Source organism: Oncorhynchus kisutch, linkage group LG7 (assembly GCF_002021735.2).
Source record: "Oncorhynchus kisutch isolate 150728-3 linkage group LG7, Okis_V2, whole genome shotgun sequence".
In the NCBI taxonomy this organism is placed as follows: domain Eukaryota; kingdom Metazoa; phylum Chordata; class Actinopteri; order Salmoniformes; family Salmonidae; genus Oncorhynchus; species Oncorhynchus kisutch.
Genome location: NC_034180.2, coordinates 16,082,745 through 16,104,074, shown reverse-complemented (window position 1 = coordinate 16,104,074; position 21,330 = coordinate 16,082,745). Strand labels below are relative to the sequence as shown.

Below are 21,330 nucleotides of genomic sequence, written 5' to 3'. Positions count from 1 at the left end.
TGCTTCAATATATCCACAAAATTTTCCATCCTAATGATGCCATCTATTTTGTGAAGCGTGCCAGTCCCTCCTGCAGCAAAGCACCCACACAAGATGAGGCTGCCACCTCCGTGCTTCACGATTGGGATGGTGTTCTTCGGCTTGCAAGCCTCTCCCTTTTTCCTCCAAACATAACGATGGTCATTATGGCCAAACAGTTCTACTTTGGCCAAACAGTTCTATTTTTGTTTCATCAGAGAAGAGTACATTTCTCCAAAAAGTACGATCTTTGTCCCCATGTGCAGTTGCAAACCGTAGTCCGGCTTTTTCTTGGCGGTTTTGGAGCAGTGGCTTCTTCCTTGCTGAGCGGCTTTTCAGGTTATGTTGATATAGGACTCGTTTCACTGTGGATATAGATACTTTTGTACCTGTTTCCTCCAGCATCTTCACAGGGTCTTTTGCTGTTGTTCATCTCTAGGAGACATCTCTAGGAGACAGAACGTCTTTTGCTGTTGTTCATCTCTAGGAGTCATCTCTAGGAGACAGAACGCGTCTCCTTCGTGAGCGATATGATGGCTGCGTGGTCCCATGGTGTTTATACTTACGTACTATTGTTTGTACAGATGAACGTAATACCGTCAGGCATTTGGAAATTGCTCCCAAGGATAAATCAGACTTCTGGAGGTCTACAATTTTTTCTCTGAGGTCTTGGCTGATTTATTTTGATTTTCCCATGAAAAGAGGCACTGAGTTTGAAGGTAGGCCTTGAAATATATCCACAGGTGCACCTCAAATTGACTATAATGATGTCAAATGATGTCCATCAGAAGCTTCTATAGCCATGACATAATTTTGGGGAATTTTCCAAGCTGTTTAAAGGCACAGTCAATTTAGTGTATGTAATCTTCTGACCCGCCGGAATTATGATACAGTGAATAATAACTGAAATAATCTGTCTGTCAACAATTGTTGGAAAATTACTTGTGTCATGCACAAAGTAGATGTCCTAAATTGCCAAAACTATAGTATGTTCACAAGAAATTTGTAGAGTGGTTGAAAAATGACTCCAACCTCAGTGTATGTAAATGTCCGACTTCAACTGTATGGAAAATTGTTGAGTGAAAACAAGAGAGGCTTTGACTGCATCAACACCATGGTTTAACAACATATTTCAACAATGTGTTTGTGTCATCTGTAAATTCATTTCCACAGTTTAAGCAATGGTGGAGGGAGTGGGAGGTGTGGAGGGGGGATTCAATCGATGTTATTCGTAATTATAATCAATGTGTAATTCTGTGAATGTCACTTGGAATTCATCTGGCCGGTATTGACATCGGCGATCGCTTTCAGAGAGTTTGCTCAAATTAATTTCATGCCGCCCCATGCCATCGTGGCGGCTTCAATCCCATTTAAACAAATGAACTGAGGCGAAACAACCACAGCTAGAGACTGACAAAAAAACAACCGAACCCCACAAAAACACCTCATTATCGACAGAGAGCAGCCTTTCAAACTGGGACGAGGAGCGACTGGTGAAATCTGATAACACTTTTGAGTTCAGAGTCACATCAGCTTAATCTATTTCAGTCAGAGAAAGAAGAGTTTCAAACACAGGCATTCACACAACACGTACATATACACAGGCATTCACACACATAAACACAAGACTATATATACACACACTGGTGATTAGAAATGATCTAAAATCACTTTATGGCAGGGTGGACAGAGATATCGATATGCCATGTTTATGGACCCAGACATCTCATCATTTCTCTACGTTCTCTACTTCCTAGAAACACTGTGGTGATGGATGGAGGAACTTGCAGCCTCACAGAGAAGGGACCATTCTAACTGCTCCAAGGTCACCTTGCCACCGCAAACAAATGGCTGTTTAATATTTTCTACATAGGGCCAATTCAATATGGTTGGAGAACGGCCATTTTAATGAGCGTGGCAGCTGACACTTTATCGTAGAAGATAACAGAGGACAAAGAGAGCATTAACGACCTAAGATTTTAGACGAAATCTGGACACTTTGCACACACGTGCACACGCACACACACACACACACACACACACACACACACACACACACACACACACACACACACACACACACACACACACACACACACACACACACACACACACACACACACACACACACCATATATAACATATTATGCCACTGACAAAAAGAGGCCCTGCTTGGTCGATTGGAATAAATGAAAACTCTCATCGATCTATTAAGCCATATATATTTTTGAGAGAGGGGTTCTGACATCCCTCAATGCACCTCCTATGATTGGCTCTTTCTCCCTTACTCAAATCATAAAGGAAAATAAAATAGTCAACAATTCCAATCTCCATCTCTGTCTCCCACCCTCCCCTCTCTCTGTTGGGTGGAGCCCATAACACTCATCATGAATAAGATGCCCAGTCATAATTCCTGCTCCTATTCAAATCCATTTCCTGCTTTTCTCCGGGCCTGTCAGACGAGGTCATTGCTTGCGTATCACACCTCTTCATCTTTTGTCAGGGTCCATCATAAGGCCCAGACAGCCGCAAGATGGATATGAAGCCAAACGAGGGATCCATCTCCATCTCTCAACTCTTCCATCTCTCTATCCCTCCATCCTTCAGCCAAACGGCCCTATTCATTCAGATGTGCTCAGACAGCTAGAGCTAACGGAGATCTTAGACGAAGCATAAACACACACACACAGAGACAGAGAGACAGAGAGAGAAAGAGAGAGAGAGAGAGAGAGAGAGAGAGAGAGAGAGAGAGAGAGAGAGAATATAAATAGATACCAGGAAGATGGAGGAAGAGAAAGAGAGCGAGACATATCCATCCCTGCAGCATGTTTTTGTTTATTTGCTTATTATATTATTTATTCCAAACACAGAACTATGAAAAAAACACCCTAAGGCAAATTTTGTAAGAAGTACTATTTCATATTAACCTTAAATTGATTCTCCCACCTTATACGTGGAATTAATCTACGTTTTTACATATCATGTATCCCCCCCATCTTTAAAGGAGTAATCATGGTCTAAACGGAGAACCAGAGAAGAGGGAGAGAGAGAGAGGAGTGAAAGAGAGAGAGGGAGGAGAGGACATGGGAAAGAGGAAGAGAGAGGAGTTTCCCAGAAATCCTGTTTCTCGGAAGTGGAAATTACAGCCATCTTACAATATCTGTCTGGTCCCAATGGGAACTCAACACACAAACGGAGAGTCCAGACACCTCAAATTACCTCTCAGCGAGAGAGAGAAAGAGAGAGGAGAGAGAAAGCGCTATTGAACCCACAACCTTGCCATTTCCAGTGCCACACGCTTACCAACTAGACCTAAGGCAGCAACACATGCACAGTCTCCACAACTTCCCTGCCAGTTCCCTCTCTAATGTACTGGCATTAATTTACAGCAAGATCATTTAACAGGCAATGGAGCTGCTAACAACTCTTTTATTAGTATAGCTCAATCAACGTGACTGCCTAGCCTGCTGTACTGTAGCTAGCTACTATGGCTATGTAGGGACTGGGTACACATGACTGATGTGTCTGGTAATGCAATGTTGTTGGACTGTCGGATGATGCAACTTCTCTGTCAATAGACACCGCAACAACAGACTGATTTTGTGTGTCAGGAAGAGATGGGTAGATGTGTGTTTGTCTACTGTACATGTGTTCGAACGCATTCGTGCCTGCATGCGTCTGTGTACTGTACATTCGTCATGTGACATTCCCTTTAAGTGTCATAGTTTGTCATGTATGGCCTTCCAAGAAAGTATGGCCTCCATTATACAAAACCATTTCTGAGAACGAGAGGAAGATGGACAGAGAGAGAGAGAAGGAATGAGAATTTGTGCTTGTTGTTTTCCCCCACAGAGGAACGACAGATTCTAAGTGGAGTCGCCAGAAGGTAAAGTAATGATGGTGGGATCTGAAATAGGCATAGCGCCTTGCAGGTTTGTACACAGGCAGGCAGGCACACATACACACAAACTGCATTCTTATCAAACACAACAAAGAATCTAAGTGATTAAACGATGAAAACTCTAATGCCATTAAATATTTGCGTGTATGTGCATGCATGCGGTGTGTGTGTGTGTGTGTGTGTGTGTGTGTGTGTGTGTGTGTGTGTGTGTGTGTGTGTGTGTGTGTGTGTGTGTGTGTGTGTGTGTGTGTGTGTGTGTGTGTGTATGTGCATGCATGCGGTGTGTGTGTGTGTGTGTGTGGTTGTGTGCAGGTTTCTGAGTGTTTTTTTTCTCCTATCTATTAACAATGCCAGTGTGACCTTTGAGGGGTAAATGATAACAAGCCAAGCTACTAATTTAATTACATTCATTGAATAATGAGACTTGTCAACGGGCCTGAGGCCTTGGCTAGCTCTCACAACAACAGCCCAGGAACAGGAGTCCTTGAAATAAAATGTGTATTGTGATTTTTACAAAGAAAGTGTGTGGTTGCGAGTGCATGTGTGCATGTGTGCATGTGTGCATCCGTGCCTCCTTGTGCGTGTGTGTATGTATGTGTGTAACCCCGACACCTCTGGTTCCAGGTCAAACCAGGGTGAATAAGCTGGCCCTAGGTCTAAAACCCCACACCTCTTAGATTAGCAGCAGCGTTACAATAGCAGGATTAACCATAGCCCACAGAATAAAGCCAATGGAGAAACCTGCTAGCTAATCCTCCACTGGAATGTTCAATCCAAAGGCTCATTAAAAAAAGGGAGAGTAAATAGGTTAACCACCTATCCATCGCTTACGACTTTCTCTCACATAAAAATACAAATCAATCCAAATTTCGCCATAATTTTATGAGGAAACCTTTGCAGTACATTTACAAATGAAATACAAAAAGGACAAGAGAAAAGATAAGAAAGAAAAATGAATCTAAATGTGGAATAATTTCAGTCAATCCAGTGGAATTCTGGGAGAATTACTCAGATCTGTCGAAGCCTGTGGGAGAGGGGAGCTTGTTTGATTTCTCTCCAGCTGTTCTCTGGTTCTGTTTCCCAGTCCTACCTCTAACAGGATGATACTGTATCGCCACCTGGTGGTGAAACATTGTGGCTGCGCAGTAAAAAAATGGCCTCTTAAAATCATTGGGAGCATTTTGAGTTGTAATTATGAAAGAAAGAACAGTTAATTGGCTCACTAGGCCCCCATTAGTCACTGTCAGAGGCATTCAGATCAATGGTTCAGCCCAGCCAAACACACACACCCATGCTTACACCATATGTGTGTGTGGTGGGTGGTATGTGTGTTCATGCGTGTGTGCCCAACAATAGCATGGCAACGTCTCTTCCTGTCATTCCCGGTAATTTCCCATCTTATCCGATAGAGTGGAGAGCGGAGGGAAAGACAGATATTTGTGTGGACTGGCAGGCCTGACACATGCATTACTCTCCTTGCATTATTTAATTAAGTCACTCCATATCTCCACTAACGCACTTTTAATACAGCGGCTGGCGGAAATACGACAAGGCAAAACCTCTTTGTCATGAAGGGGAGGGGGGAGGAGAGAGGGAAAGAAGCGGAGGGGGGAGGAGAATGAAGAGGAAGGGGAGGAGAGAGGGAAAGAAGAGGAAGGGGAGGAGAACGGGAAGCAGGGAGGGATGGAGGGAGGGGACAGAGACAACAAATGAGCACAATTCCACCTGTCAGTCTTAAATCACAAGAAGGTCAACTTGGCTGGTGTGCACTACAGAACCAAAGAGAAAGGCCAATCACCTATAACCATCTCTCTGCTTTACTGTGGACATAGCTCATAGGACTGAGGTTGTGAGGTTGGTTGTGAGGTTGGTTTTGTGTGTGTGTGTGTGTGTGTGTGTGTGTGTGTGTGTGTGTGTGTGTGTGTGTGTGTGTGTGTGTGTGTGTGTGTGTGTGTGTGTGTGTGTGTGTGTGTGTGTGTGTGTGTGTGTGTGTGTGTGTGTGTGTGTGTGTGTGTCGGTAAAACATGATAATGAAAATAAAATGTCAAGAGAACTGTAGGCTACCACACCATTATCTATCATGACTTTATGTCAGAGGCATGACAAATGAGCTAATGGAAATGGGTGGACAGCCTAAGTTCTAAAATGCAATGTAGTTGGAAGACACCGAAATTTTGCCAGGACAGAGATGAGGAGCGACACCGAGACATGCGCTGACGCATTTACTCTGGCCTAATGACAATCGCCAGATATTATTAAATGTTTTGGTGTTTTGTGAAACAGATGTCTCTTTCCAATGGAGTGGATGAACATGAGCGGGTAGCCTAGTAAAGTAGCCCTTGGAAGTGCTTGCTTGTGACAATCAGACAAAAAACATGACTGATGATGACTGACGATACGTTACAATAAAAGGGATTCTATATGTAATTCTATGATTCAAATGTCCCGTACTGGGAATGTTTTGGTGAAGCGTATACACACATAAGGAGGTCCCATACCGGGAGGAAATTAAATGAGTGTGAGTGTGTGTGTGTCAGTTTGATTGTCAGTGTGAGTGAGTGTCAGTGTGAGTGTGTGTGTGTGTGTCAGTGTGAGTTTGATTGTCAGTGTGAGTGTGTGTGTCAGTGTGAGTTTGACACACACTCACACTGACACTGACACACACTGACACTCACTCACACTGACAATCAAACTCACACTGACACACACACACACTCACACTGACACTCACTCACACACACTGACACTCACTCACACTGACAATCAAACTCACACTGACACACACACACTGACACTGACACTCACTCACACTGACAATCAAACTGACACACACACACACACTGACACTGACTCTCACTCACACTGACAATCAAACTCACACTGACAATCACACTGACACACACACACACACACACACACACACACACACACACACACACACACACACACACACACACACACACACACACTCACACTGACACTCACTCACACTGACAATCAAACTCACACTGACACACTGACACATATTCACACTGACCTGACACTGACACTCACTCTCACACACTGGTGTGTGAGTGAGTGTCAGTGTCAGTGTGAGTGTGTGTGTGTCAGTGTTAGTTTGATTGTCAGTGAGAGTGAGTGTCAGTGTCAGGTCAGTGTGAATATGTGTCAGTGTGTCAGTGTGAGTTTGATTGTCAGTGTGAGTGTGAGTGTGAGTGTGAGTGTGAGTGTGTGTGTATGTGTGTGTCAGTGTGATTGTCAGTGTGAGTTTGATTGTCAGTGTGAGTGAGTGTCAGTGTCAGTGTGTGTGTGTGTGTCAGTTTGATTGTCAGTGTGAGTGAGTGTCAGTGTGTGTGTGTCAGTGTGAGTTTGATTGTCAGTGTGAGTGAGTGTCAGTGTGTGTGAGTGAGTGTCAGTGTGAGTGTGTGTGTGTGTCAGTGTCAGTTTGATTGTCAGTGTGAGTGAGTGTCAGTGTGAGTGTGTGTGTGTCAGTGTGAGATTGATTGTCAATGTGAGTGAGTGTCTGTGTCAGTGTGAGTGTGTGTGTGTGTGTGTGTGTGTGTGTGTGTGTGTGTGTGTGTGTGTGTGTGTGTGTGTGTGTGTGTGTGTGTGTGTGTGTGTGTGTGTGTGTGTGTGTGTCAGTTTGATTGTCAGTGTGAGTGAGTGTCTGTGTGAGTGTGTGTGTGTGTCAGTGTAGGTTTGATTGTCAGTGTGAGTGAGTGTCTGTGTCAGTGTGAGAGTGTGTGTGTGTGTGTGTGTCAGTGTGAGTTTGATTGTCAGTGTGAGTGAGTGTCTGTGTCAGTGTGAGTGTGAGTCTGTGTGTGTCAGTGTGAGTTTGATTGTCAGTGTGTGTGAGTGAGTGAGTTAGTGTCAGTGTCAATGTGAGTGTGTGTGTGTGTGTCAGTGTGAGTTTGATTGTCAGTGAGAGTGAGTGTCAGTGTCAGGTCTGTGTGAATGTGTGTCAGTGTGAGTTTGATTGTCAGTGTGAATGAGTGTCAGTATTAGTGTGAGTGTGTGTGTGTCAGTGTCATTGTCAGTGTGAGTTTGGTTGTCAGTGTGAGTGAGTGTCTGTGTGTGTGTGTGTGTGTGTGTGTGTGTGTGTCAGTGTGAGTTTGATTGTCAGTGTGAGTGAGTGTCTGTGTGTGAGTGAGTGTCAGTGTGAGTGTGTGTGTGTGTGTGTGTGTCAGTGTGGGTTTGATTGTCAGTGTGAGTGAGTGTCAGTGTGAGTGTGTGTCAGTTTGGTTGTCAGTGTGAGTGAGTGTCAGTGTGAGTGTGTGTGTCAGTGTGAGTTTCATTGTCAGTGTGAGTGAGTGTCTGTGTCAGTGTGAGTGTGTGAGTGTGTGTGTGTGTGTGTGTGTCAGTTTGATTGTCAGTGTGAGTGAGTGTGTGTGTGTGTGTGTGTGTGTGTGTGTGTGTGTGTGTGTGTGTGTGTGTGTGTGTGTCAGTTTGATTGTCAGTGTGAGTGAGTGTCAGTGTCAGTTTGAGGGTGTGAGGGAGAGAGATACAACACACACCGTATAGTAAGCCAAATAATAACACTTGAAGATTACACTTGGCTTCTTCCCACGTCTTTTCAAAGACACCGTTTAACCTCCTTGAGACTTACTGTCACTTGAGTCGGTTGTTAATTAGAGGGACACAGACATCAGAGACAGAGTCGGTGACTTAGTGTTACTCTAACATGACCTTGTAGCTAAACAGCCTTTTCCATGCCTTGATGAAACCATTATCTAAGTAAGATACAGTCCGACTAATACCAAACATCAACAATGTATTATACTTAATAACACACGGCCTCCACGGGGCCTCTGGTGCTGCATTATACAGAGATTCCTCTCGTGTATGTTTGAGAGTCATTTAATGGATAAACCGATGGATTTGCGCAGGCCAACGAAATGTAAATGACTCACCCGTTACGAAGCTCGATGTCGAGGTAAAGCTCAACGCTCCAAGCCTCTCTGGTGGACTTGTGTTCACATTTGCATCTGAGGCGTTTAGTGTGCGCTACTTTCTAAGAAGACTTGGGGCTGGATTCAATCAGATTTGATGTTTATGTAACATCTGTTTATAATGTTACTGCCCACTCGAACATACCTTTTGGGGGATATTATTTGGGAAAATGGCTATTATGTGTGCTTGTCGGGCATCTTTCTAAGGTCAGGTGACAGGTTTCCAACTGTTTCCATTAAATCATTCTGATTACTGTGTAAATACTACAATGGTTGATTTGATTGAATTTAGCCCTTTTAGTCAGAATATGAGGGCTGTGAAATCTCTGAAAACACCCCAGAAAGGAAAGAAACAGCGATTACCTTTAGACGTCTTCAGAGGATCCTCCAAAATGTGTGTGTGTGTGTGTGTACAGCAGTGGAGGCTGCTAAGGGGAGGACGGCTCATAATAATGACTGGAGTGGAGCTAATAACACATTATTCTGTGCCGCCATCCCTCCACTGATGTACAGTGTGTGTGTGTGTGTTTAACGTGCATGCGTTTCTGTGCATTTGTGTGTATAGATAGACAATGAACAGCACTCACGATCATTGCACTGAGTGCCGGTGTAGGAGGTCATGGAGCAGTCGCAGGTGTAGTTCTCCCACTGCTGGATACAGACGCCCATGTTGGCACATGAGTCCTCTTGGCAGGTGGTGCTAGGACCTACAGGTGGCAGAGCAGAGCCATGTGATACCCAGGCACAGGTGTGAGCGCTAGCCAACAGCTCCCCAACAGGTGCCATGCAGAGGGTGTCAGTGCACATCAGTGGGCCATGCACTAGTCAGGTTAGTATAGGTAACAGTACATTACATTACTTCCAAAGGCATTATAGTACCGTAGAAGTACACCAAACTGAAGAAAAATAAAAACCACACGGCATTCCCTCCAAGTAGGTTTTAGTAAGACTTTTAGTGCACAGACATTGAACAGAGTACTGGACGTGTTTTCAACATGGCTGGTTGATGAGAGAGAACTGGCGGATTCAGACAAACTGACTAGGGTCCCATTCTCTCATATTGAGTGGCTCTGTAACAGTGCTATTACATGGTAAGAACTACCTGTACACAGGCACTGTCCACAGTGTAGGTACATGTTCTTAAATAGTAGTTACAATGACTATAACAATGTTATTTGATTCTAGTTATATGTGAGGAATTGTTAGTGTATTTGCCAGTCTTTTACATTGTGCAAGCCACAACCTTATTCAATATGTAAATACTGTGGAACAAGATGTAGCTATACACTGTAAATCCATTGTGCCTGTTCATGTCAGCCCCATGTGAATACACAGTTTTAGAGCCACCAGAGGTTAATATGAAGTGCGACCCGGGTGTAAGCTCTCACATTCTCCCTCCTCCCGCTCCTTGCTCTAGGCAAAACCAGTCTAATGTACAGAGACACTGGGGAAGAGTTACCACATGGGAACAACATGGACAGGAAAGAAGATCCGAGATAAGAGACAAAACATTTTATAGCAAAGTGGTGCACATAGCTAGGATATGTGTTTTTGTTATATAAATGTTGGTGTGGAAGTGTCCAGATAAGTCCAGGGCTGTGTTTCATTCCAGAAAGGTGTTCCCCCTCCCCTCTGCCCTCGCCCACTGCCCTTCACGGAACCAAGACAACGGGTCAGACCCTATCCAGTTCTGTCGAAGGGAGTGAGCGAGGGAATATCGGAGGATGCAATCTATGTGGAATGAAAACGCAGCCTAAATGAGAACTTGAGGCTCACCACCTTCTACAGACTCATCCCATGTTTTTGCACGTTTATTTAAAAGGGAATGCAGTCTCTACTGTGCAGTAGTGCAAAACCAATTCAGTGGGAATCGGGACAATATTCCCACCGGAAACGGAAAACCATGTGAAAAAAAGATAACTGCAAATAAACTGGGTTTAAGTGCAATTTTCTTGTGCAAGACCATAATGAAACAAAAAAAGTAGTAGAAATAGAACAAAATCATAGTAGGCTAAAAGTGCATTTATTGTGTAATGCAAAGTGCAGCGGAACTTAGATTTATGCAAGATAAAATGATTCACTTCATGTTTTTTTTCTTCTACAGGCACCAAATTAGCTACAGACATCGATTTTTTTCCAGTAACCTGAAATAAATCTATCCATAAATAGTAGAAATAATACAAGCAAGTCATAAGTGATGATTGTTAGCATTATGGCAAGTCAGCTCCCCAGTTTAAATCTATATTCTATTAATCAACCTGAACATATTCTCAGGGGAAACATATATTAATATTGCTCAGTCGGGTGGGAATCATTTTCTCCCCAAAATACGGCCTTAAACCCCTCGGAGTGGATTTTTTGATATGTATAAATGTCTCTAAAATACCAACAGTCTCCGGCCTGCATTCATTGCATGTAAAAAGCTGCTGTCGCATTCTAATGAAATTAGCTGTCAGACTTTCGGAATCTCAGATTGAATGTAGGCGACCGTTTCTTTAATTAGTGTGCTAATCACACTGGTATATCAGGGAGCATCCACACTCTGGGACTAAAAGCATCTGAGGCAGAAGGGGGATTGTGTGTGTGTGTGTGTGTGTGTGTGTGTGTGTGTGTGTGTGTGTGTGTGTGTGTGTGTGTGTGTGTGTGTGTGTGTGTGTGTGTGTGTGTGTGTGTGTGTGTGTACATGCGGGTCTGCCTTTCTGGTGTATACATGTGTGTGTGTGTGTGTGTGTGTGTGTGTGTGTGCGTGCGTGCGGCGACCCACGGTGCGAGACTTAATGGATTCTTCTGTGACGCTGCCCAGACAGGCGGGAACAGCAACGCTCTCCGTCTAACAACATTAGCATAAAACAAGTACACGGCTCGATACAGAAAAACAAGATCTGCAGACATAATTATACAGGCCGGCTAATGTTTTATTTATGCAAAAGCTCTCCATCGCAATCATTAGTCTGTCTCCCTGCCTGCCCGCCTGCCTGTGAAGTGAGGGTACGCCGTAGCACTAGCAACCGCTACCTATTATTCTCCAGAAGTGAACCATTTTATAACAAGCACATAGCCAGCCACAGAGAAGCTTTCAATACCTGGCCATGTTTGCAGTGGATTGTGCTTAAATGTACACTGTGCAAGGTGACATCATCATACACAGCGGAGAGACTTATTGCTTTACCACCAATGACATCAGACTTTAAATCAACCAAGACTGCTATTGACTCGACCTAATTGCGCTCTACCTTGAGGCATGCCAAAATGTGGAATCTTGGCAAATTACAATGTTTTTGCTGTTGATTTCTGTAAACAGGAAGTCACCCCGCAGTATATGATGACGCCATCTTGCTGAGAGTATCTTTAAGCCAAGGCATTATTCTTTAGTGAGTGGTGACACATAACATTACACACAGCATCTTTGGGCCAAGCTCAGAATGGAATTTGAACCTTCTACCTTGTAGGTCAGCTTTGGTGAAACCAACTTTGTTAGCGAAAAGAACAGAAAGTGAAAAACGATAAAATAAGGTTAGTAGGTGGCCAATGACTGTCGGTTAATAAAGCAAGCGCTTTACTAACATAGACATGCCCTTTAACCTCTCTAAGGAAGGGGTCAGGGGTCAGGGCTACACTACCATGACAACCAAACTATAAGGAGACATGAAACAGATGGGAACAGTACAGAGAAAACATGTAGGTGAAGATGATTATGGATTGGAGATTTTTGGGCCACATTGAGACACATTGTATATTGTCACATCAACAAATGAAGGCCTATTTGGAAGGGCATTGCACCATCGGTTTAGCTACATGTTTACCTGTTTAGTCATTGCACATAATTCAGACACACTTTACTAAAATATTCATATTCAAGTGAAAATGACAACAGGAAATAACAAACAGACATCTGCATGGAAACCTGCAAAGGAATATGACGCAAGCAATATTTTCATTTGACATGAATAAGGTATTTAATCAAACCCAATTAGGATTTTTAAACATTGTGTAGTATACTTAAAAGCATATGGGACCATTGCTGCTCAAGAGTGATGAAAACACAAAGGTTAGTATGCATATGTTTTACAATGAAGGAATGAGGACAAACGACACAAGACGGTTCAGGGATGACGTGAGTCACAGAAACAACGAAATACAGTTTAACACTAATTTGGTTTACCTTCAGATTGAATTTAAACGCATTGCTGCCGACAGTAATGAATGAGAGCTGCATTGGACAATTAGGTACGAGTGCTCTTCAAGGCCTCGAGTTCTGAGCTTCCAGCTCAGTACCCCAATGGTCGAGGCATTAGCGCCATCTAGTGAGGGTTTGATTCAATTACAATAAACTATGCCTTACATTCGAAGTTCAGGACTATAATGCTCCCCAAATCTTTGTTGACTTACCGACTTTGACGTAACATAGCCTACTAAAAGTCCAATTTTTGATCCCTGATTAAAACGGCATGACAATATTATAATTAAACTGTCACATTGTTTTGTGATTAACTGTGAACAGGGGAGCCTTAAAGTAATAAAGCAGATTCGGGCCTATTTGTGTTTGTTCGTTTGTAATTGAAGTTGCCTATTTATTCATGGTCAATGCTATCAAAGATCCTTGGGAAGTCCCTAACCATAACCCCCTACCCTAACCATTAAACTTAGCTAAACCTAACCCTTATCTTAACGATTTAAAATGTAAACTTTAGTGGGGTATGGATGTCCCAAGGCACACGGATAGAACGGACTATTTATTCATGTTCTGATGAAAGCTCACAATCGCATGCGTTCGCAAAAGTGCTCCTTTACACATACATGCTTAAACCAAGTCATCACGTTGCTTATCGTACATAACAACCACTGTTCCGTTTGTAACACTTCGGTCAACTCGCCATGCTTCTGGGTCTTCATGCTGGGCGTTACAGAGACGCCTATCTCACGCATTCCTTTACCTGGACCCAGTTTCCCATAGTGATGGAATTTAGGCTTTTACCAGTGTTTTAATGATGCATCTTTTCCAAAGACACCGCGCAGAAGAAGAAAAAAACTTCGCTAAGAGCCAACTTATGCTTGATCTGAATTGTGTGGTGCAATTTCGAGGCACGCATAGGCCAAATTGAGCTCCACACCTTGTGCGGAGGGGGCTCCATTTGGCCGTCATTGACATGAATGGTTGACGATAGGTGAGTGCGGGAGATCCTGTGTAAACAAACCCACTCCACAGCGGCTCTGCGCTGCTCCACGAAGCGCAATAAGTATGAATGCCCTGACGTCTGCAGAGACCATATCACAGTAAATGCTGCACGGCCAATGCAGACGTCAGCTTGACCATGCACCTCCTTCTCAGTGTTGTTGGAGCATGGGTAGATACTGATAGTCTCGGGATACGCTTTCTCCATTCAAACCTACATTATAGGCCTACTGACGACGGATCAACTCACATTAGGATTACCACCTATAGTAACAAATATTGAGGCAGGGCATTATAATGCTTAGGCCTACCCTATAAAATGTACTAAAATCATAATTGTGCACATGTTGTCACACAGTATTAAATATGTTGAGTCAAATATTTGACATAGTGGAGCACAGAATTAGCCGAACAGAACCCAATTGACTGAACCATATAGGAACTACATAGCCTAATCGATCGGACTACCCTAAGTTTTTATTGCAGTGATCACGGGTTTTCATTGTAAGCATATTTCTTATTCTTGTCTTGTTTGTTAACAATAGCAAAGACATTGGCAACCGTGTGGTGAACTTCATTCCGAAGATATCGCCGGCCACAGAGAGACAGATAAACAGCTTGATTTTATGTTTAGCAGGGAGGTCTTCTGTGTATAAAGTGACGCAATTTTTTTATTTATTTTACTAGGCAAGTCAGTTAAGAACAAATTCTTATTTTCAATGACGGCCTAGGAACAGTGGGTTAACTGCCTGTTCAGGGGAAGAACGACAGATTTGCACCTTGTCAGCTCGGGGATTCGAACTTGCAACCTTTCGGTTACTAGTCCAACGTTCTAACCACTAGGCTACCCTGCCGCCCCAGGGCATCGCATACGACCTCGATCACACCTACTGTACCATTGCACAAAATGGCATGTACGCATCATCATCTGGACACGTGTGCAACAGAAGTGAAACATTCACCTCTGTCAAGCCGTCGACACACACAGTTTGATGCAGCACGCAGGACACACTGCAATTGTCTTTGCGATGTACCGAAATGTAAATCAATGTGAGTGTGATGGAAGCGTTGGCTGTTGTACACGTGGTCTGAGGCAGTCCGTAAATACGAACATTTAGTAAGTACAACTTTAGCAAGAATGGTTTTAGGAAACAGCTCGGAGATTTAACAATGCTCCTAGGAAGTTTCTAAGATGAACTTAGCCTTAAACATGCTTATGGGAAACGGGGCCCATTGAAGCTCCCACGGACTGTTTGGGATAATTCATTCTGATAGTGTCGTTGGTTGTGTATAGACAATGTTAAGTTGTTTTAGCGTCTCAGGTATGCTATAGACCAGGGTTTCCTAACTGGTGGCCAGCAGGCTGAATTTGGCTGGTGGATTTATTTTCCCCACCCAGGTTTGCTATAGACCAGGGTTTCCTAACTGGTGGCCAGCAGGCTGAATTTGGCTGGTGGATTTATTTTCCCCACCCAGGTTTGCTATAGACCAGGGTTTCCTAACTGGTGGCCAGCAGGCTGAATTTGGCTGGTGGATTTATTTTCCCCACCCAGGTTTGCTATAGACCAGGGTTTCCTAACTGGTGGCCAGCAGGCTGAATTTGGCTGGTGGATTTATTTTCCCCACCCAGGTATGCTATAGACCAGGGTTTCCTAACTGGTGGCCAGCAGGCTGAATTTGGCTGGTGGATTTATTTTCCCCACCCAGGTATGCTATAGACCAGGGTTTCCTAACTGGTGGCCAGCAGGCTGAATTTGGCTGGTGGATTTATTTTCCCCACCCAGGTATGCTATAGACCAGGGTTTCCTAACTGGTGGCCAGCAGGCTGAATTTGGCTGGTGGATTTATTTTCCCCACCCAGGTATGCTATAGACCAGGGTTTCCTAACTGGTGGCCAGCAGGCTGAATTTGGCTGGTGGATTTATTTTCCCCACCCAGGTATGCTATAGACCAGGGTTTCCTAACTGGTGGCCAGCAGGCTGAATTTGGCTGGTGGATTTATTTTCCCCACCCAGGTATGCTATAGACCAGGGTTTCCTAACTGGTGGCCAGCAGGCTGAATTTGGCTGGTGGATTTATTTTCCCCACCCAGGTATGCTATAGACCAGGGTTTCCTAACTGGTGGCCAGCAGGCTGAATTTGGCTGGTGGATTTATTTTCCCCACCCAGGTTTTCTGAGCAAATGTTTTTACGATGTTTTGTTTTTATTGTTGGACATAAAACACCAGGAAATCAGCTCCAAGTGATTTGAATTTTGGGAATACTTGGGAACAGATTTCCAAAATTCAAAACACTTGGAGCTGATTTCCTGGTGTTTTATGTCCAACAATAAAAAAAAATGTAAAAGCAGAATAACACCTGATCGTATACAAACGTAAGCAAGGTTTGAAATGATCGTGTCAAATATTTGGGCTTTTTGCGGTCAATTTGAAGCCTACAAATGAATTAATGGTAACTATGTCCCCCCCCCCCCACCACCATCCGCTGAATAAAATAATTGGCTGGTGGCTGAATTTAGTTAATGATCCCTGCTATAGACTCAGTTGCGAGTCTTTCATTTTTGGTGAACTTGAAACCTTTTGAACAACAACCATTTTTAACCTTGGTTTAACCTCATTTTTTTGGTGTGCCGACAACACTGTTCATAAAATCCTACTTTTTGATCATGCTGCTCCATCTGCTGTTATGCTCCAAAACCCAACTGACTACCCTGCCACTATTCTTGACAGGAAAGTTCATTACGTGACAATGATTTAGAAAAAGAATAAGTGAAAATACACACACCGATGCAAATATGTGCGCACACATCCTCACAGCCACTCACAGACAAACAAATGACAACAAAGAAGAAATGTCATGGATGTGATACAACGGAAGACCAAATAAACATGATTTATGAGCTTTTATTGTGAAAAATAAATAAACAGATATTTCAACACACACATCACAGTGTATACTGTATCTCCCAAAGTAACATTCAGACTTGTAATGAGAGGAAGACTTATGGGGATATAAATATGGAGTTATAGATATCCTGTACAATAGTCATAATGTTAAAGGTATATTAGGTGTATATACTGCACCATTATGTGGCTCTCTGATACGGTCTTTTCAAAAGAACAACAAAAGAAACAAGACGAACAAATGCACAACAGATAGATTGAAATCAAATTTAAAAAACAAGATGAGAAAACACTCACACAAAAGAAAAAGGAAAAGAAATGTTCAGAAAACAAAGGGATTCACGGTGCAAACTCTTAAGACTCGGAAAACTTGCCCACTGACCAAAAACTATATTAACCAAAAATTATATTTGAAGAGTAGTCAAAAGAGCATAGAGTATTTGCAGCGATGATTCTTAATCTGAATGAAATGTGATGCTAGTGCAAAAATGTTTCAATAGGCCGTCGTCGGCTCGTTGATATGCATGGAATATTTCAAATAAACGCTTAAACAAACTGAAACTTTTGGCATTCTAGTTTTGTGCGCACATTGCATACAAGCTGTTGTATCGTATCTGGGGTTTTCCATATGGCTCCATAGAGATATTACAATTCTTATTCATACTATTCTCTATAGTTGCATTGTTGCTTGGGCAAAAAGAGCCGATTACATTTCTAATCTGAATATTAGTGCAAACTGTATGTAAATTTGGGTTGTACAGTATAGTGCGTTAAACCAACAAATAGCCAATCGTAGCTATGTATGATAAGGACTTATTGTACAGCACAAAATAGCAATTGATCACATAACACTTACATGCCCACACAATCAAAAGTTTTGTATACAAAACGGACATAATCAACATACCGGTAGCTCCCTGTCCTGTATGTACAGACACACTTCAACACAAATGTTTTCTTTATGTGTCTTTTTTTGTCTTTCTGAAACATGACTGTAGTTATCAATCATGACAAGCTCCTAAAACACTGATAAAAAAAAGGGAAACATCTCAAAACAACAAAGTCAACAATGGTTGTGCTTGTGCTAATGTGTACTAATGTTACTGTAATGCTGCTTTGAGCTGTGCTGATGTGACATCATCATTGTGCGACCAATGTGGCCGATATGAGCTAGGTCTGGTCCTCGAGGTTGAAGTTACCCATCACCACATATCTATAATTTCCTAACTTCAAACCCTGACCATATACATTAGGATGAATTAATACTGACCCTTCACCATTGGTTGGGGTCAACATCTACTGTACCTACTGTAACAATGGCAGTTGGTGGTGGTTGTAAATGTCCAGCCCTGCTCTAACTAACAGAGGGCTGTCTGGGTGGTGAGTGAGGTGACCAGCAGTGTTAGTAGGATGGACGAGGGAGCGTAAGGTACAAGGGAGGTGGAGCTACTGTTGGAGTTAAGGAGGAAGAATGGGCTCCCTGAGCTGTCGTTGACGTTTTTGTTGTTTCTGGGGTTGTAGTTTGGGTTGTAGTTTGAGTTTGAGCTGAGGTCCGAGTCGGACATGGTTTTGAGGGAGGGTGTACCTTCGCATCCTCGCTCGATCTGCCCGCTGCGGAACAGCGCGTCCTGGAGGAGGTCAGGGAGGCGGCCGTTGAGGTCCACAGAGGCCAGGCAGCCTTGGAAGCCATCCCGGGACGCCACCAGCTTGGGCAGGCTACCGTACATACCAGGGCCCAGTCCAGCAATAAACAGGTCACCTGGAGCGAGGAGGAGAGAGGACACCGACATGTACTGACAGAGTCGAGCTTTATCATTAAGTCTTTTATTTTACAGTCCTGGTAATGCTTTATTTTACAGTCCTGGTAATGCTTTATTTTACAGTCCTGGTAATGCTTTATTTTACAGTCCTGGTAATGCTTTATTTTACAGTCCTGGTAATGCTTTATTTTACAGTCCTGGTAATGCTTTATTTTACAGTCCTGGTAATGCTTTATTTTACAGTCCTGGTAATGCTTTATATTACAGTCCTGGTAATGCTTTATTTTACAGTCCTGGTAATGCTTTATTTTACAGTCCTATTTAAGCTGTTATTTGCAAATACATTATGTTTTTAAAGAGTGCTTTACGATAATTCATTGTAAAAATTCTACATAACCAACCAGGGTGGACGTGTGCAACTCAAAACCACAATAGCCCATTGAGCTAAAGCCCAGGTATTAGCTCTGGGACATGGGTATTCAGGTCTCAAGCAAGGTTAGTCGTCCCACATGGTTCACTGAACCACCTCTGCTATATACTCTACCTTTCAGGTCGAGGTTTTTGGCTCCATTGACCACCTGGCTGGTTGCCTTGGCGTCCACCTTCAGCGTGTGGATGTTGCTGTTGTCACGGGTGATGACCACGTTGTGCCACTGGTTGTCATGGAGAGCCCGGTCGCTGTTACCCTTGATGACGTTAGGCCCATTGCCAAGGTCAAACACGTAGTGGATGTACCTGAGGGAGGTCAAAAGTCAGTCTGGTCACTGAATAGAACACCTGTTTGACCAATAGGAGTGGCGCAGCAAAGGAGATGACCTCTAGGCCTCTGTGAGTGGAGGATGGGAACTACAGGAATATGTCAAAATGGTGACATATAACCACTGCAGTTATACACTACATGGCCAAAAGTATGTGGACACTCGTCAACCTTCTGGTCCCCCCTTTGCTGCTATAACAGCCTCCACTCTTCTGGGAAGGCTTTCCACTAGACGTTGGAACATTGCTGCGGGGACATTCAGTCACAAGAGCATTAGTGAGATCAGGCACTGATGTTGGGAGATTAGGCCTGGCTCGCAGTCGGCGTTCCAATTCATCCCAAAGGTGTTCGATGGAGTTGAGGTCATGGCTCTGTGCAGGCCAGTCAAGTTCTTTCACAAGAGGTCGACAAACCATTTCTCTATGGACCTCGCTTTGTGCACGGGGGCATTTCGTGCTGAAACAGGAAATGTCCATCCACAAATAGTTGACACAAAGTTGGAAGTACAGAATCGTCTAGAATGTCATTGTGTGCTGTGAGGTTAAGATTTCCCTAAAGGGGCCTAGCCCGAACCATGAAAAACAGCCCCAGACCATTATTCCTCCACCACCAAAAATAACAGTTGGCACTATGCATGCGGACAGGTTGCGTTCTCCTGGCATCCGCCAAACCCAGATGTGTCCGTCGGACTGCCAACGCTTGGCATTGCGCACGGTGATCTACTCGCTTCAGCACTCGGCAGTCCCGTTCTGTGAGCTTGTGTGGCCTACCACTTTACGGCTGAGCCGTTGTTGCTGCTAGACGTTTCCACATCACAACAACAGCACTGACAATTGACCGGGACAGAAATTTGACTTGTTGGAAAGGTGGCTTCCTATGACGGTGCCACGTTGCAAGCTCTTCAGTACAGCCCATTCTACTGCCAATGTTTGTCTACGGGTGTGGCTGAAATAGCCAAATACACTCATTTGAAGGGCTGTCCACATACATATATGTCACCTTTTTTCTTTCTTTTTTACCCCTTTTTCTCCCCAATTTCGTAGTGTCCAATTGTTGTAGTAGCTACTATCTTGTCTCATCGCTACAACTCCCGTATGGGCTCGGAAGAGACGAAGGTTGAAAGTCATGCGTCCTCCGATACACAACCCAACCTAGCCGCACTGCTTCTTAACACAGCGCGCAACCAACCCGGAAGCCAGCCGCACCAATGTGTCGGAGGAAACACCGTGCACCTGGCAACCTTGGTTAGCGCGCACTGCGCCCGGCCCGCCACAGGAGTCGCTGGTGCGCGATGAGACAAGGATTTCCCTACCGACCAAGCCCTCCCTAACCCGGACGACGCTAGGCCGGGTGCCTCGCCCCATGGACCTCCCGGTCGCGGCCGGTTACGAAAGAGCCTGGGCGCGAACCCAGGGTCTCTGATGGCACAGCTGGCGCTGCAGTACAGCACCCTTAACCACTGCGCCACCTGGGAGGCCACATATATGTCACTTATTGTGATTATTATTGTTATATGCTACTGTAATACCATCCCTGTGTGCACCTACTGTCCTTCGTAGTTGTGGTGGCAAAAACAAACAAAAAACGTTAATTAACAACAAAGTCTAAGACCAGGTCGGATCCCACTCACCCTTTGACTAGCTCCACAGCGATGAAGTCGTTTCCGTCTCCACTGTTGAACATTATGAAGCCGTCTGGGGAGGTGGTTTTGAACTGGAAGAACAGGTGCATAGAGGTGTAGGCCTGCAGGGTGGCCAGGCTCAGGTAGCTGCTCTTGGACTTGAAGGTCACAGGGTCAGCGATGATGGAGCGCATGCCAAACCGGGCGTTTAGCTCGCAGAAGTCGATGTCTCCGTTCTTACAGAGATC

General features: G+C 44.0%; 1 protein-coding gene across 21 annotated transcripts in view; it reads right to left on the bottom strand.

Moving 5' to 3' along the window:
* The window catches only part of nrxn3a (neurexin 3a), a 426,603-nt gene that overhangs the window by 254,449 nt on the left and 150,824 nt on the right, over positions 1 to 21,330 (bottom strand). For 12 of the 21 annotated variants that reach the window (XR_004210558.1, XR_004210560.1, XR_004210557.1 and 9 more), the window contains 5 exons: positions 21,092 to 21,330; positions 19,249 to 19,439; positions 18,530 to 18,703; positions 12,311 to 12,337; positions 9,456 to 9,575 (listed from right to left, as the gene is read on the bottom strand). The exon at positions 21,092 to 21,330 is cut by the window's right edge and continues 22 nt beyond it. Coding sequence is in view for 14 of the 21 variants with exons in the window: in XM_031828538.1 (XP_031684398.1) it covers positions 9,456 to 9,575; positions 12,311 to 12,337; positions 18,530 to 18,703; positions 19,249 to 19,439; positions 21,092 to 21,330 (751 nt within the window). In the remaining 7 variants the exon portion in view is untranslated. The remainder of the gene's footprint in view (positions 1 to 9,455; positions 9,576 to 12,310; positions 12,338 to 18,529; positions 18,704 to 19,248; positions 19,440 to 21,091) is intronic. The other 9 variants (XR_004210563.1, XR_004210561.1, XR_004210562.1 and 6 more) reach the window with 1 other exon arrangement.